Raw genomic sequence first — 16436 nt, forward strand, 5'->3', positions numbered from 1 at the left:
TTCATGCATTTATTTTACATATGACTGACAGTTCATATGAATATTTGCCAAGTGAGCTGTTTACCTTTTGTCATACATATAATTAAGTGGAGATATCAGATCTGTAAGTAAACATCATCTGTTATACAGGGGAATTTTATTTCTATTTGGAGGTAGATAAAGATGTTTGTTTATAAAGATAAATTTTTGGTAATAAAAAATATATTTTAATCTGTGCACTTTAAAAAATTTTTTTATATGTCAGGTTTTATATAGTGCAAATTTTGAAGTATATTGAATGGATGGGTGCATATTTTGCACAGAAAATTATTTTTTTTTTGTAAGATTTTATGAAAACAGAAAGTAAAGCAAATTATTATTTTATGCTATTAATGATTATTTATATTGCCATTGGGGAGAACATATTTTCATGTTTAGTATATTGTATAGGATAAAGGTAATTTAACTATTAACATATAAGATTTTTTTAAGATAAAAAGGTTAGAAACACTGTTGTACTGGCATGTAGAAATGAACTTTGAGCTTTTAATTAATACTGCAAGCATCAGTTGTAAAAGGACAGAACAACCAGTTTAAAGTTGGGTCAGTCTGCACACATGCGCTAGCAGACCATACTTAACACTGTTAACCTAAAAATAACGTAGAATGTTCCAAATTCTAATGTTACATAAATTTAGCAGATGTAAGGGTTATAAAAAAAATCTTGATAATTTTTTTTTAGCTTTTTGCCTGAGGTGGTTTGTACTTGAAATAATGTGTGAGGAGTCTAGATTGTAATCAAAATTTGTTGAAGTGCATACCTACTTGATTGTCAGGCATTTGAAGACATTGTTAAACCAGTAAAAATAAAATATTTTGAAATCAAGTGTGCACTAAGCTTCCTACATAGTGCATGAAAATTTGTTACAAATAAATTTATAATGTGAATGAAATGATAATGATTTAAACAAGATATTTGTATACTTTTTTCTCTTCTTGGAAAAAAGAAATACTATTTTTTTACAAAGATTTTTTTTAATTTTTTACGCTTAAACATCACACTGACCAGACAGAACAGTGGAATGTGGTGGCATCCATGTCCTATGGACACATATTTCTTGTTTATTCATATGGTGATATATAGTAGAAATTTGAACAAGTACAGTTTTGTACATTTTATACATAATTCTATACTAGTTTTTTTTATAAAAAAAAACCTATTCATAAGGACCAGTTTCAGGAATGGGATAAAATCATTAATAACTGGTTATGTTTAACTTTTTTCATGGTATTTTGAAACTGTTGTTCAGGAATTTTAGCAGTGTTTTGCTCAGAATTGGGATTTATATGGTCGTAATATATCTATATTAGTTACAAGTATGAAAAATTCACTTTTTGAAGTATTGTTTATAGTTTTATTGAATATTTTTTGCTATATTTTCAGGAACCCACATTAACAGCTTGTCTACCCTCCATTTTATTGCATACAGAGTAACTGCCCCTTTTTCATGAAGACCATAAAGCTGATGTGTGTAAAAGTTTCAGATATATAATATTGTACTGTGTGAGAAAATAAGCCAAACCCAAAGGGAGTTAATCTCACAAAAAGTAAGTCTGTGAATTATAAATTTATTGATTTAATTCTCATAAACAAAAGGGGAGATAATTTTATGGAAAAAAAAGAAGAGTAAAAGTGACATTGTTAACAGGAAACCGCTTTAAATAGAACAGGAAATTTATTGTTGCCTACGATATCTTCCCTATTAGTCACTACACTGATAAAATCATATAAAAAGCGTCTTTCGTTTGTCCACTGATTTATGAGAGTATAATCCTGTAATTGTGATTACGTATACATTTGCGAGATATAAATAAACATTTCGTTATCCCACTCGATTAAAGTTTTTTTCTTAGTCAGATAAAGTGAAAAGATATATTAGATTGTCAAGAGCTTAATTTTTATCATAACTTATTGTAAACTTCAGTTATAGAGATTGGTAAAAATATAAACATTGAAATTTTGCCAGTTTTGTATTTGATTAACAGTATTTGTGTGAAATTGCATTGAAATTTATTTTATTTTAAATATTTGATTACATTTTCAGTTTTGAAGGAGACAACAGTGTTCTGGTGTGTGTCATATTTGATGAGCTGTCAGAGATAAAAAAGTGGACAGATATATTTAAACGTTATTGATATTTCTTATACATATATTTTTCTGGAGGGAGAGGATTTTTTTTCAATTGGATTAGATAGTGAAACATTCCAGTGAAAGGAAAGATACTGTGATAAGTTGATAATATTGTGATAAAAGTGAAACTAGAAAATAACAAAAACAGTGTGTTTATTCAAAAGTGCGGGACACTTGAATAAATAAAAAAGGAACAAGAAAAGAATTTATTCAGGCAGGAAAAACAAGTTTACCTTTTTATAAAGAATACTTTGAACTAGGGATTATATTTTAGAAAAAAAAAAATATTCAAGGGAAGTAACTGAGGTACACTTTACTCATCAAGGGAAGAAACTCTGCTAAAAAAACTGACCAAAGATTAGAATACTCAGAATTGAAAACATTCCATAAATTAATTAATCTAACAAACAAATGACTATGGCCATGGGACTTCTTGTTTGTTTTAATTGCTGTATCACAGAACAGCCCCAACCAGTGAGTATTTTTATTGTATTAAAGGGAGGTAATTCAGTACTATTTTAATTGTAAGAAATTTGTGAAATTTGTTATTTCTATGAAATGTTAACTATTAAAAATGTAATAATTAAAGTATTATATTACAAGAATATGTTATTATAATAATGGAGTATTAGTAAAATATATATATAATGCTAAAGGGAGATTATTCAGAATAATGTAATAGTAATAAAGGGGAGGTAATAATATTTATTGACATACCACAATCAGCTATAAAATGGAAGAACTGTTTACATATGACTGACCTGAAAATCCAATTTCTGCAACATTGTGAATGTATTTAGCAGGCTTTGCATTTTACAGTTTGAAATATTTTCTTGAACAATATGAAATAAATCAATATTGTATCAAAAATTTTTTTTCTTTGACAGAAACGAAGAAGACGTATTGACCGAAGTATGATTGGAGATCCGACCAATTTTAGACACACAGCTCATGTAGGGTCTGGAGATGTGGGCCTTACTCCAAATAGTTCAACAAATAGCGTAAGATGTTTCTTGTTGTTATTTTTTTTTCTTAAAGGAACTCCACTGAGGTTAATACGCCTGAAGTTATAAAATTTTCACATAGATCAACATGAGCACTTATAACAGAAATATAAATAAAATATAACTAAGGAATATACAAGAAATATATTGAAAAAATATTTCCAGTCCCATCATGTTGAAAAACCTCAGTGGAGTCCCTTTAAACAGTATTACAAAATGTTATAGAGTTTGTTTTGAATGTTTGATATTAATAAGAAAACTATAGGAGTATAATATGCAGACATCTGGCAATGTAATCTTGTTGTACTCCTAACAACCAACTTACTGATACAGGTGTATATATCAAACTTATACCCAATATATAGTCCTAATTTGGACCCTTGAGTCTATTCAAGGAAATTACCAAATACATGTAAGTCTGTAATATTGTCAACTTTGTACACAATCCTCTAGAACGACATTTTGCTTATTCAGCTGAAAATAATTACAAGACTTGCTATGTAGGTATTCAGACAGGAAAAAAAACTATATTAAAAAAAAAAGAAATTAAGGAAATATTTTCAAGTGTCTTATTGAAATTTTGCAGCAAGAACTCTAATAGAATCTTGTCTTGTTTCTCATTTTCCCCATCGATATCTGAATTCCAACCCAGACAGAATTTTAATGAATTGATGTAAAGCTTCTGCGAAATTAGTTCTCTAAATTGATATGCCAGGATATACAATTACTATTTTGAGCAACGTATTCTAAATTGGTTGTTGATCTAGTCATCCGTGTATGAGACATGAAGATTTTAGAAGCTTACTGCATAATCTACAACCTGTTTTTGTCTGTTAGAGACACCCTGTGACGTAGACTTCTGATGGCATATTGATCTACAATTTTATTGATCTTTAAAGGCCCACTGTGACTTCAGACTTTTTGTACAATGCATTTTTAGCTCGACTATTCGAAGAATATGAGAGCTATTGTAGTCGCCCCGGCGTCGGCGTCTGCGTCAGCGTCCGCGTCGGCGTCTGCGTTGGTTAAAGTTTTTTGTAAAGTCAAATATCTCAATTATTACTTGAGATATTCAATTGAAACTTACAATACTTATTAATAGTAACAAGGTACATCAGATAGACAAGTTTGATAACTCTGCCTACAATATTGACAGAATTATGCCCCTTTTTAACTTAGAAATTTTTTGGTTAAAGTTTTTTGTAAAGTCAAATATCTCAATTATTTGCTTGAGATATTCAATTGAAACTTACAATACTTATTTAATAGTAACAAGGTACATCAGATAGCCAAGTTTGATAACTCTGCCTACAATATTGACAGAATTATGCCCCTTTTTAACTTAGAAATTTTGGTTTAAAGTTTTTTTTGTAAAGTCAAATATCTCAATTATTGCTTGAGATATTCAATTGAAACTTACAAAAATGTATTTATAGTAACAAGGTACATCAGATTGACAAGTTGGATAACTCTGACTACAATATTGACAGAATTATGCCCCTTTTTTTAACTTAGAAATTTTGGATAAAGTTTTTTGTAAAGTCAAATATCTCAATTATTGCTTGAGATATTCAATTGAAACTTACAATACTTATTTATAGTAACAAGGTACATCAGATTGACAAGTTGGATAACTCTGCCTACAATATTGACAGAATTTTGCCCCTTTGGAACTTTAGAAATTTTGGTTTTAAAGTTTTTTTTTTGTAAAGTCAAATATCTCAATTATTGCTTGAGATATTTCAATTGAAAATTAAAATACTTTTTTATAGTAACAATGTACATCAGTTTGCAAAATTGCATAACTCTGCCTGCAATATTTGCAGAATTATTTGCCCCTTTGAAACTTAGAAATTTTGGTTAAAGGTCTTCAAAGATATTTACTTGAAACTTTACACATGCACTTAGGTCATAATTGAGAGGTCATAATTGTATGTCACTGACCAAGTTCCATAACTCTATCTTGCATTAAGGCTGATTCATATCCCCTTTTCTACTTAGTCTCTTGGTTAATGTTTACATGCAAGTTTTACATATCTCAATAACTATTAAAGATATTTATTTAAAACTTCACATATGCATTTAGGGTCATAATTGTAGGTCACTGACAAAGATCCATAATTCTATCTTGCATTTAGGCTGATTTTTCTCCCCTTTTTCAACTTAGAAACTCATTTGTAAGCTGGTTATCTCAATAAACTACTAAAGGGTTTGTGCCTTTTTTTTGGGACAATTTTATGCATTCATAATAATTAAGCAGTGATTTTACTTGATAAAACATCTTAATAACAAAGCCTTTGTACCTTTTCTGTCAAATTTATGTATTCATAGGTAATTAGTATTATTATACTCAATAAAACACCCTTGTGACATTACCTTCCGAATAGTCAAGCCAATACTGTTTAATTAGACTCTCTCTAAGGCCTATAACAAGAATTTATAAAAAAAAATAGCCCTTTTGTAAACTTAAAAAATTTAACATTATCAAGGCTCTTTTACTATCAAGCACTTAGAATAGTCGAGCGTGCTGTCCTACAGACAGCTCTTGTTAACTAACTGTAAGTTAAGCATATTAATCTCTTAATCATATTGACCCTTTAAAGGCAAGCTATGACTTCATACATGAAGTATTACCGTATATATTCCTATGTAACATAAACCTAAAACATTATTTACCATTAAAGGCACACTCTAACTTACAGTAATGTGCAGACTGCAAATCAGACTTGTCAGACATAATCACTTTCTGTGATCATTGAGCATTATGCACATTGATAATAAGCTGCTTTTCCATTAAAGAACTGTTTGATGACTTAGAATAACAACAATATATTATAATTTAAGATAAAATTTTAAAAAAGTAACATAGATAGAGATGAGTCTTTAAGAACGTCAAGCTATATTGTTCTAAGTTTAAGTGTTGAGTAAAATTGTAGTGTGTCAAGAGATGGTATAGATTTTATATGTAAATTATAATGTATGTACATATTACTTATACAAGTATTTCCATCTGTTATACAACATAAAGGTGGCTTATTCACTATGGTAGGTAAAAGAAAAAAAGAGTAGAAAAAAATAAATATTTTATACACAATATATATTTATCAGGTGTAGATCATTTTTGTGTCTCCTCTACGGAGTGGCGACATATAGGGATCACTTCTCCGTCGTCTGTTTGTCTGTCTGTCTGTCTGTCCGTCCGTCCGTCACAAAACTTGTCTGGACTACTCCTCATAAACTACTGGTCCAATTTCATCCAAACTTTACAGGAATGATCAGTACCAAGTATAGTTGTGCATATTGTCAGCATTTTTCGGTTTAATGATTTTTGTCAGAGTTATGGCCCTTTAATAAATTATAATTTTAAAGTTTGTCTGGACTACTTCTCTTATACCACTAATGCAATTTCAATGAAACTTTACAGGATTGATCTGTAGCTCAAGTCCTTGCGCATATTGCACGGGTTTTCGGGTTGAGTGATTTTTGGCCGAGTTATGGCCCTTTTATAAAAAGGTGTTTTTTTCTGTGTGTTGCCAGATACACAAAAGCTTGTCCTGACTACTCCTCATAAACTAATGGTGCAATTTCATCCAAACTTTACAGGAATGATCAGTTCCAAGTCTAGTTGTGCATATTGTCAGCATTTTCCGGTACAATGATTTTTGTCAGAATTATTGCCCTTTAATAATTTTTATTTTTAAAGTTTGTCCGGACTACTTCTCTTATACCACTAAAGCAATTTCAATAAAACTTTACAGGATTTATCTGTAGCTCAAGTCCTTGTGCATATTGCACGGGTTTTCTGGTTGAATGATTTTTGGCCGAGTTATGGCCCTTTGATAAAAAAGTGTTTTTTTCTGTGTGTTGCCAGATACGCAAAAGCTTGTCCTGACTACTCCTCATAAACTACTGGTGCAATTTTATCCAAACTTTACAGGAATGATTAGTACCAAGTCTAGTTGTGCACTGTCTGTCTGTCTGTCCGTCTGTCACAAAATTTGTCCCAACATGAAATTGGCCATCATGAGGCGACACATGTGATTACTGATCGCTCTTGTTTATATGGATCAACACAAAGTGCTCAACCAAACAAAGCTTTTAAATATAACTTTGTTTTTTATTTTCTGAGGTTTACAGCCAGTAAACAGTGTGCTTTAACAAAAAATGTTTCTTTTTCATATTTTCAGTTAAGTAATATTCAAGGTCAAATGTCATCGAAAGGTGAAGTGTACGATGAAGCCAGTCCAGTAGCTGTACATTTAAATGTTATAGACTTACCTGTCCGTAATAACTCGTAGGTAAGAGGTTTTATGGATCTATAGCTCACGATGGGATTATCTGGCTTTTTGTTTACCTTGACCTTAACACAAAAGTCTTTCTTGCCTACGCCCTTTTAAAATTAACAGTGCATGTACCTTGATGAGTTGTACCAACATAGAGGTCACAGGGTCAATGGTCATGATGAGGATTCAAACATAGCTTTTGTTCTTGTTACGAAGCCTTTGCCATTGCCATAAATGTAAACACTAGCCTTGACCATCATGTAGTCTGAACAGACTTTATACCGACAGTTGCTTGACTGTAGTTATTTTGATATGGTGGATCGATGGACATTTGAAGACTCGACAATTTGAACCTTTATACAACCTGCTGCTGAATTATATTTCTTTTCATATATTGAAACACCTTAAATTAACTAAAGTGTTCCATATTTGAATGATCAATTATGTACATGTATTTAGTTCTCTGTTAAAATTTCCTCTATTAACAATGGCAAGGTGTAAGGCGTATGGAAGATGGTTTAAGTAATTAGGCAGATATTGAGTATGTAGTGTGTCAGTATCACTTTGCAAAACTACTTGAGTAATCAAGCTTTTTCTATGACAGTTTATCATTGACTCTAATGGTCATTTTGTTTCACCACAAATTCAGCAAATTAATATCCGTGTGTCACTTGTGAAGAAATTATACTTATAATATTACTGGTTAGTAATATCCTGGAAAGCAAGATAGCCGTTAACTAGGAAAATAAACAAAGCATAGACATGCAATTTTTCTTTCAGTAATTGACACATTTATATATGGTTTTCCCAAGACAATAATATTTTTCTCCGCATTTGAAAATCTACAACTTGATTTACATTATATCATATCTATATTAGGTAAACACATTAATTATACAAGTGGTCATATGGTTTTGAGTGTGATACTTGCGGTATATTTTTTGGACTTAGACATTTTTAAAGTGGAAACCAATATTAAACAATGACTTGTTTCGATGTTTTTAAAAATAAATTATGGAAATTCTTGAAAACCAATACAGATTGTTGAAGACTTATTTACCACATTAACTTTGAACTCATGATGCTTGTACATTATGAATGTTCTTAATGTGGGATTCAACTTGAGTAGATATGATTTTGAAATAATGATAGATTTAAGTGGAGCTCATTAAAACTGTTACGAGTAGGTGGTAGTTTTTCAGCCTTGTGATTGATTAAGTACATGTTCTTCTCTTAACGTGTTTTGACATGAAGAGGAAACAATTTGTTATCAGTTTTATAAACAAGAGTACTCCTTACTTCACTTGATTTATTAAAACTTGTACTTATAAGGATTTAACTCTATTCATTGCTGACATCATTTTGTCTATGAACATGTGATTTATAGTTTTGAATAAACCATTTTAAGAGAAAGTGGGGTTTAATTCTTCAATTTTTATTGAAAGTTCATGGTCTGGGTTGTATTGCTTGTTATTGACAGCTGATGAAGAGTTCAGGCACATATGCACAATGTATGTTCATACTAGTAAATGACAAATAAAGTTCAGGTAATTGACATTTCATGATCATGCTTCATGACAACCCATGTTCAGAGTTACTGTTCAGACTTACAGTTCATGATTATACTTGTGAAATATAATAGCTAGTGATCAGACTTATTGACATTCCATTATCAGGCCTATTAACAGCCCATAGAAAGTTTATGATCATGCTTATGGATAGCCCATGATCAGGTTCATATACAGCTCATTATTATGGCCATAAATTGCATGAGATCAGGCCCATTGGCTCATAGCATTGTAGTTAGACTGGTGGACAGCCTTTGATGTGCATCTTTGTTATTGACATCTAATGGACTGACCATAATAATGCTTATTAACATTGAATGTGTTCTTTAAAAAGTTGTGTTACCAAGTAAATGGAATGATTTATTTCTTTTATAAAGTGTCCAGATATTTGTCAGGATATACTGAAATAAATTTATATTGGGGAAGGAGTTCTGCTTCTGATTCTATAATGGCTAAGGTCATGTATGATACATTATGGCTATGCCTCTATTTGATAAATATCTCATATTTGTGAAATTGGAAGGAACATGCTATATTATATGAAAGAGAAAAATACAGCATAACCGCAGCAGAGCAACACCCCTTGTGAGGCAAAGATTTGGGGTGTTGCCGAGAGAGGGGTGCTCATGCAATGCTCTCAAGATGATAAAATATTTTGTCAAGTTTTTGTAAAGAGGTTGTTGTTTTAAAGAGGGCTACTCTGTCGAGGTATCATTGTATTCTGCAAATAAATTTGTACATGTATGTAAGCTTGTGAAATACAGGTAACAATTTATTATGAATTATAAATAATAAGGATTTTATTACATGTTTTGCAGTAGATTACTGAATTATAACGGTTAATTATATTCCGATAATTTCACAGTAATGATTACCAAATATAATTTCACAGTAGCCGAACTATATTTGGCGTAAAAATAAAATATTTATCATTAATGAATATTTTTTTCAGTGGAAATGATGTCAATCATAATAAAAAATGTACGTGATAATTGTAGTTCGTAAATATTTACGAACGTTGTGCTGAAAAACATCTAAAATCTAAAAATAATCATGGAATTATATTTTGCTTCAACATTGTGACGTCATTATTTGATGACGTCATGAAGATAAGAGCATGACGTTACGCGGCAAAAATCAGTAAAATGGTGTAAAAATCATTAAAAAAATCATGAAATAAACAGAAAATTTGTTTGTTTTACATGTAAGATCAAATAATATTTCACTCGTGAACCCCAGCTATTATATTTTCACTCGTGGCTACGCCACTCGTGGAAAATATTGCATCTGGTGTTCACTCGGTGAAATATTTTTCGATCTTACACTGAAACAAACAAATATCCTCTATATAAAATTATTTTATTTATATTCTTAATTTATTTTTCAGTTTCCCTGTTTTTTGAAGTCTGATCGTCATCATGTAGATATTCAAGTGCTTTCAAATTCCAACAACATTTTACTCAGGCTTACATGTGCTGTACTGTGTTATAAAATGCTGAATGAGTAAAATACAACATTGTTGTCATCACTATATAAAGTACACCAGTGTTTATTTTTATCTGGAAATGCCATTGGGTTATTTATCAGTCTGGCTGATTCAATTACCCAAGATTAAATGTGATTGGAACAGTTTACCTTGATTGTTCACCAAAAAAAAACATCATCTGATACTAAGCAGACGACATTTTGATGAGCATGACATTGTTGATCTGTGACAGGAAGTACATATGGGTTTTGTCTAAAACCTTGATTTTATGATATTGTTGTCATCATTCCATTCCAGTGGTATTAATTTTGATTAATATAAACCACATAAAATGATTAAATAAGTCACAAGTGATGGATATGTAATCATCTTATTTAACATGACAGGAGTCCCTCTGATACTAATAGGGAACTTGTTCTAAAAATAGATTATTTAATTTACTTACACATTTCTGAACAAATAATCAACATTACTGTCATCATAATTATTATTGTTAACTGTGGAACATGTGTGTGAATGGAGGAATGTATATTTATAAATGAAAAGCACTGTTGTTAAGTAGATGCAGTGTTCTAATCATCAGCATGGTTAGAGTCAGCAGTTGTCAGCATCTGCAGTTTTCAGCATCAGAAATTGTCAGCATCTGCAGTTGTCAGCATCAGAAATTGTCAGCATCTGCAGTTGTCAGCATCAGAAATTGTCAGCATCTGCAGATATCAGGATTTCAATTTGTCATCATGAATTTTGTTGCTTTTAATAGCTGGAGGTTTTAGCAGCAGTAGTTATCTGCATCTGTAGCTGTCATTGTAAGAATTGTCAGCTAGAATTGTCAGCTAGATTTATCAGCTATCCAGACAGATAATTATAATATATATGATTGTTATAAGATTTTTACTGGAAAAGATTTTCAAAATTTCATTGTTATAATTTAGATTTTTATTCACATTATTTTCAATTACTATATTGGAATAATTTAGATTTTTACTGAAATTGTTTTCACAATTACATCGGAATAATCAATATTTTTACTAAAATTGTTTTCACAATTACATGTGAATATTTAATATTTTTACTAAAAATTGTTTTCACTACTACATTAGAATAATTTAGATTTTTACTGATTTTTTTTTCACAATTACAGTGTTTTTTTTTATTTTCATTACAGTCTAGACTTACTACAGATTAACAATAAGTTAAATTGCCTATCTGATTAGATTTTTCATAAGACTGTTACTGAAGAAATAAGTATTACAATCATTGTGCCTTAATATTTTTTCTTCACTTTGTTACTGAAGCTGTACTTTATTACTTTACAGTGATAGAAAATTGTTTGAAAATTTACAGTGATAGAAAATTGTTTGTTGGCTTTAGTCTGTGATCTATATTCCGTTTTTAATAGTTGACCATCACTGATTGGTTAAAGGTAGTCTTTAAATTACTTGCCCCTTCCTGATGTAGGTTCAAGTCTAACCTTGGACTTTGGAATCTTTTATGCATGAAACATATCCATCCAGCTTATGTTACATCAGTGTTTCTTCTCAGGTACTCATTTGAGCCTGAAATAATGCACAGTCAGGCACCTGAGGTCTTCCTCCACGAATAAAGCTGGAAACTGGAAGATATCACTTAAATAATAATAAACCAAAAACAAGTTTTTAATACAGTTTATATTAAAGGTTCAATTTTAACCCTTAACCTCCCTGAACTGAAAGTTATAAACCTTTGTCACCTTTACAGAGCTAGGCCAGCCTGCACTGTCCAGTAATCTGGACCTACAGGCTTTATACTGTTAGTTTTAACAACTTTTGTATATTGATATTGAAATCCCTGAAATTTCAAATGGACTGTTCCAGTGTCAAAACATGGCAAGTCCATTCCACAAATCCAGTGTTGAAAGGGTTAAAGAGATACTTCATTGTGCAATATGTAAGAAGATAATGTGTTCTTGAACAAAACAGAGAACTGGCCGACCTTAAGAGAGGTATTCTCAATTGTAAATAATACAGTATGTAATTAATACGACCTGATTTTCAAATTAATGTTTAATCTTTAATGTCTTGAGTCTTCATTTTTTTCAGATATTTTGTATTATATTAACTCTGCACAGTTATATTTTTACATTTGTGAAGAGAAAATATTTTTTGATATGATATTTGTTGATAAGGTAATTGTCAGTCGTTTAATACAGGAGTGATAGCCAAGATATAAAGATATATTTTACATACAACTCTGATTTTTCTTTCTTGATTGGATTATATTCATGTATCATAGAGCTTTAATTGATAACTGTTAAATTGTGTGTGTGTCAGTTTATTTTTTTGCAAAACTAAAATCATACGTTGTTATCATGCCTTCAATGAATGTAGATTTGAGCTGCATCACAACAAAACCAATGTAATGTGTCTGCGACCAGCATGGATCCAGACCAGCCTGCGCATCTGCGAACAGCATGGATCCTGATCAGACTGCGCGGACGCGCAGGCTGGTCTGGATCCATGCTGGTGGCAAACCCATTACGTTGGTTTTGTCGTGGTGCGGCTCATTTATGGTTCAGAATAAGGCCAGGACAAGATTTTATGTGTGGTTCAGAGGAGTAAACTTTAAAAAAATAAGTTAGTAGGGTTGTAAATTTTCTCACAAGGATGAATCATGAAAAATAATAGTTGATATATGATCAGAGATTAGATATTGAATTGTTAAATATATTATTTTTATATGTTTTATAGAGATATTAATCTCTTGTTCATATTTGCATAATTGATTTTTCTATTGCAAATTGCAGTTTGGGACATTGTTGGAATGAATAACTATCTTGAAATATATTTGGGGTTTGCAAAAAAAAAGGGCAGGGAGAGTATGGGCTCCAAGAACCACATATATAATACATGTAGATGTTTAACCATATTTATAATCGAATGTATAAGTGAGATCCCAATTGGATTATTTTCATGTTATAATTCAACATGCACCATGAACTTGCACATACAGTGTCATTGTTTGTTATAGGGATTAAGACCTTTTGAGTTTAAGGTTTAAATTAGGACTGTCATTGGGTGATGTCCTTGGAAACAATACCTAAATAGCACTGAAAAGGATATAAATTCTGAAAAATGGATTTCTTGAGAGTGTTTCTTTTTGTGTTAGAAGAACATATTGTTATACAAATTATGTGACAAATTGTAATATTTAGTTATTTGCATCATGCCATATTTTGCCTGTTAGATGCTTTCTAGTTTTAAGCTTTCTAGCAAATGTTGATTATTATAATGTCATTCAACTGGTGTGCATGTATATTTTGGAAGGTTTTAAAGCCTCTTTGAAAAATATTGACCTCTGTTACTGGTTATTGAATTTTCCAACCAGTTTTTAGCTAAAACTGACCCTACCCGTTTAAATGGATAAACATCACACCCCTAGTTAATTATTATTGGGTAAAGGGAGGCAACAATGCAGTAATAAGGTAATTTTATTGGCATTATTCCCCCTGTCTGCAAACAGTTTCTAATATGCCAGATGTGGAGATTTTTTTCTCCCAATATTCCAAATCCAGCATGAAATTTCAGATACTGCAAGCACCTTTGCTGAGTAATTGATCTTGTTGGTGTGTAACCCCCTTTGTGTATTGTCAGTGAAATTTTTAGTAAGTCAGTAAAACTAATATTTATATTCTAAGAGATAAAGTTCCCCAACATTTGTTTTATGTTTCATTGAAAACCTTGATAATGCCCTAGTTGACAACTCCAGTGTACATGCTTATGCAAATTTTCAACCAAGTTTGGCCAATTTTGTCTTGAAATTATTACAATATTTCTCATTCGGGTAATTTTCTCAAAATAGGCAGGAAAGGGGACTGATATAACCTTTTTAATATTCTTAATTGTTAAAACTACTGATGTAATATGCTATGATGAAAGTGAATGTGTTCAGAAGAAATTGTTATATGTTTATGTTATATGTTAGACATTATTATATACATGTAATACAATGTTCTATTGTATTGTTCTTATAAGTGTTCTTCCTCAAATAAGTTCATCACCCCCCCCCCCCCCCCCCCCCCCCCCCCCCCCTTAAGTTGAACTCTTCCCCTTACACACACATCCAATTATTCCACATCCCCACCCTTAACTTTTTGAAAATTCAGACAAATTTGAGGTAAAAATCTTTCCCCTTTTTATTTCTTTAATTTTTATTATAATTTTGATATTGATTATTGATGTTATTAGAAAATCTGTTGTTATGGTAACAAAAAATTTAAATTGTTTATAATGGTAATATTTGAGGGGCAGTTATTTTATACAATATGTTAATTTTTCATTTATTTTCAAACTGTCATGAATAAAATACTTCTTGTTGATTTTCTTTTTCATACTGTTTTAATTCAGATATGTTTTACAGGAATTTTGTTACAATACTGATACTCTAAGTTCATAATAAACAAAATGTTGCTTTTTAGTTTGGATTGATAATAAGACATGTATGTACCATGTCTGTCTTTGGATATCAATCAATCATTGTCCAAGCCGATTAAAATGTAGAAAAACAGCCAGGTTTCTGGTGAACCTTTGTGACTAATCGGGTTTTAAGTAATGAAATATGGACGTTTTTATACATAATAAAAATGTATAATATATGAGCCGTGTCACGACAAAACCAACATAATGGGTTTGCGACCAGCATGGATCCTGATCAGACTGGGCTGATGCGCAGGCTGGTCTAGATCCATGCTGGTCGTAAACCCACTATGTTGGTTTTGTCGTGACGCGGCTCATATATTATCTCCCACTGAATATATTTGTTTCAACAGTGGAAATATTTTATTAACATAAATTTGAATAAAATGAAGAGAGAATTAAAAATTTTCTCAGTTTCTATTTTAAGGGGTAATATAATGCAATATTGCAATCTCATGTTCACCTAGTCAAGCTCATTAAAATATCCTTAAAAAATCACTTCAGCAGAATTTATTTCCATAGTCACTCTGAACAAAAAGGATTGATATACATTTAGTGTCTTGTGTATCACACTAAACAAAGGTATTTATTCCTTATTCATTCAGAGCAAACAAAATTGATATATCGCACATTTCACAGATTGATTCACAAATAGAGAAGATATACATGTATCTCACTTTTCAGTGAGACTTTTTTATATATCTCAATTTTTAGTGGGATTTATTGATATATCACCCTTTTTAGTGGAATTTATTGATTTATCTCACTTTTTAGTGGGATTTATTGATATATCTCACTTTTAGAGGGATTTGATATATCTCACTTTTTAGAGGAATTTATTGATATATCTCACTTTTTAGAGGGATTTATTGATTTATCTCACTTTTAGAGGGATTTATTGATTTATCTCACTTTTTAGAGGGATTTATTGATTATCACTTTTCAGAGGGATTTATTGATACATCTCACTTTTCAGAGGGATTTATTGATATATCTCACTTTTGAGAGGGATTTATTTCATAGTCACCCAGAACAGACAAAGAAATATACACATATTTTTATTACAGAAGGATTTAGTAAATATTCACTCGGAACACAGTATAAATATAAATACCTTTCTTTTTAAAGGGAATTATTTAACATTCACTCAGATCAAATATAATTATTATACTCTGTATTTCATATCATGGAATATCTAGATTATGTTAGTTGGTTTATCAGTGAATGATTGTTACATGTTGAAAAATTTATCTTATACTGTCAAGTTTTTTGGCATTTTTCCCATGTACACTGACTATTTTATACTGCTTAATACCGGTAAGCTACTTTATTAAAATGATGGCTCTGAGATTTTTGTAGCCATCTTAAATTGGAGAATTTGATTGCATAATTTTGAATTTTGTAATTTACATGCTTTGGTAGACCGGTACCAAATATTGTTATTTTATACCATTAGCAGATATATTTATCGTTC

General features: G+C 30.8%; 1 protein-coding gene across 1 annotated transcript; it reads left to right on the plus strand.

Moving 5' to 3' along the window:
* The first annotated feature begins 1423 nt into the window (after positions 1-1423).
* Positions 1424-11467, plus strand: LOC132735227 (CDC42 small effector protein 2-like). The gene is made up of 5 exons (XM_060722162.1): positions 1424-1587; positions 2085-2644; positions 3058-3171; positions 7362-7472; positions 10413-11467. Exons 2-4 carry the CDS (start codon positions 2582-2584, stop codon positions 7470-7472), a joined length of 288 nt encoding a protein of 95 aa, XP_060578145.1. The 5' UTR covers positions 1424-1587; positions 2085-2581; the 3' UTR covers positions 10413-11467.
* The last annotated feature ends 4969 nt before the right edge of the window (positions 11468-16436 follow it).

This window comes from Ruditapes philippinarum, unplaced genomic scaffold (assembly GCF_026571515.1).
Source record: "Ruditapes philippinarum isolate M1 unplaced genomic scaffold, ASM2657151v2 ctg538_1_1_1_1, whole genome shotgun sequence".
In the NCBI taxonomy this organism is placed as follows: domain Eukaryota; kingdom Metazoa; phylum Mollusca; class Bivalvia; order Venerida; family Veneridae; genus Ruditapes; species Ruditapes philippinarum.

Coding starts and splice junctions, on each gene's coding strand:
- LOC132735227 (XM_060722162.1), top strand. CDS start 2,582: ATGACTATGGCCATGGGACTTCTTGTTTGTTTTAATTGCTGTATCACA. Junction 2,645..3,057: donor TCACAGAACAGCCCCAACCA/GTGAGTATTTTT, acceptor TTTCTTTGACAG/AAACGAAGAAGACGTATTGA. Junction 3,172..7,361: donor CAAATAGTTCAACAAATAGC/GTAAGATGTTTC, acceptor TCATATTTTCAG/TTAAGTAATATTCAAGGTCA.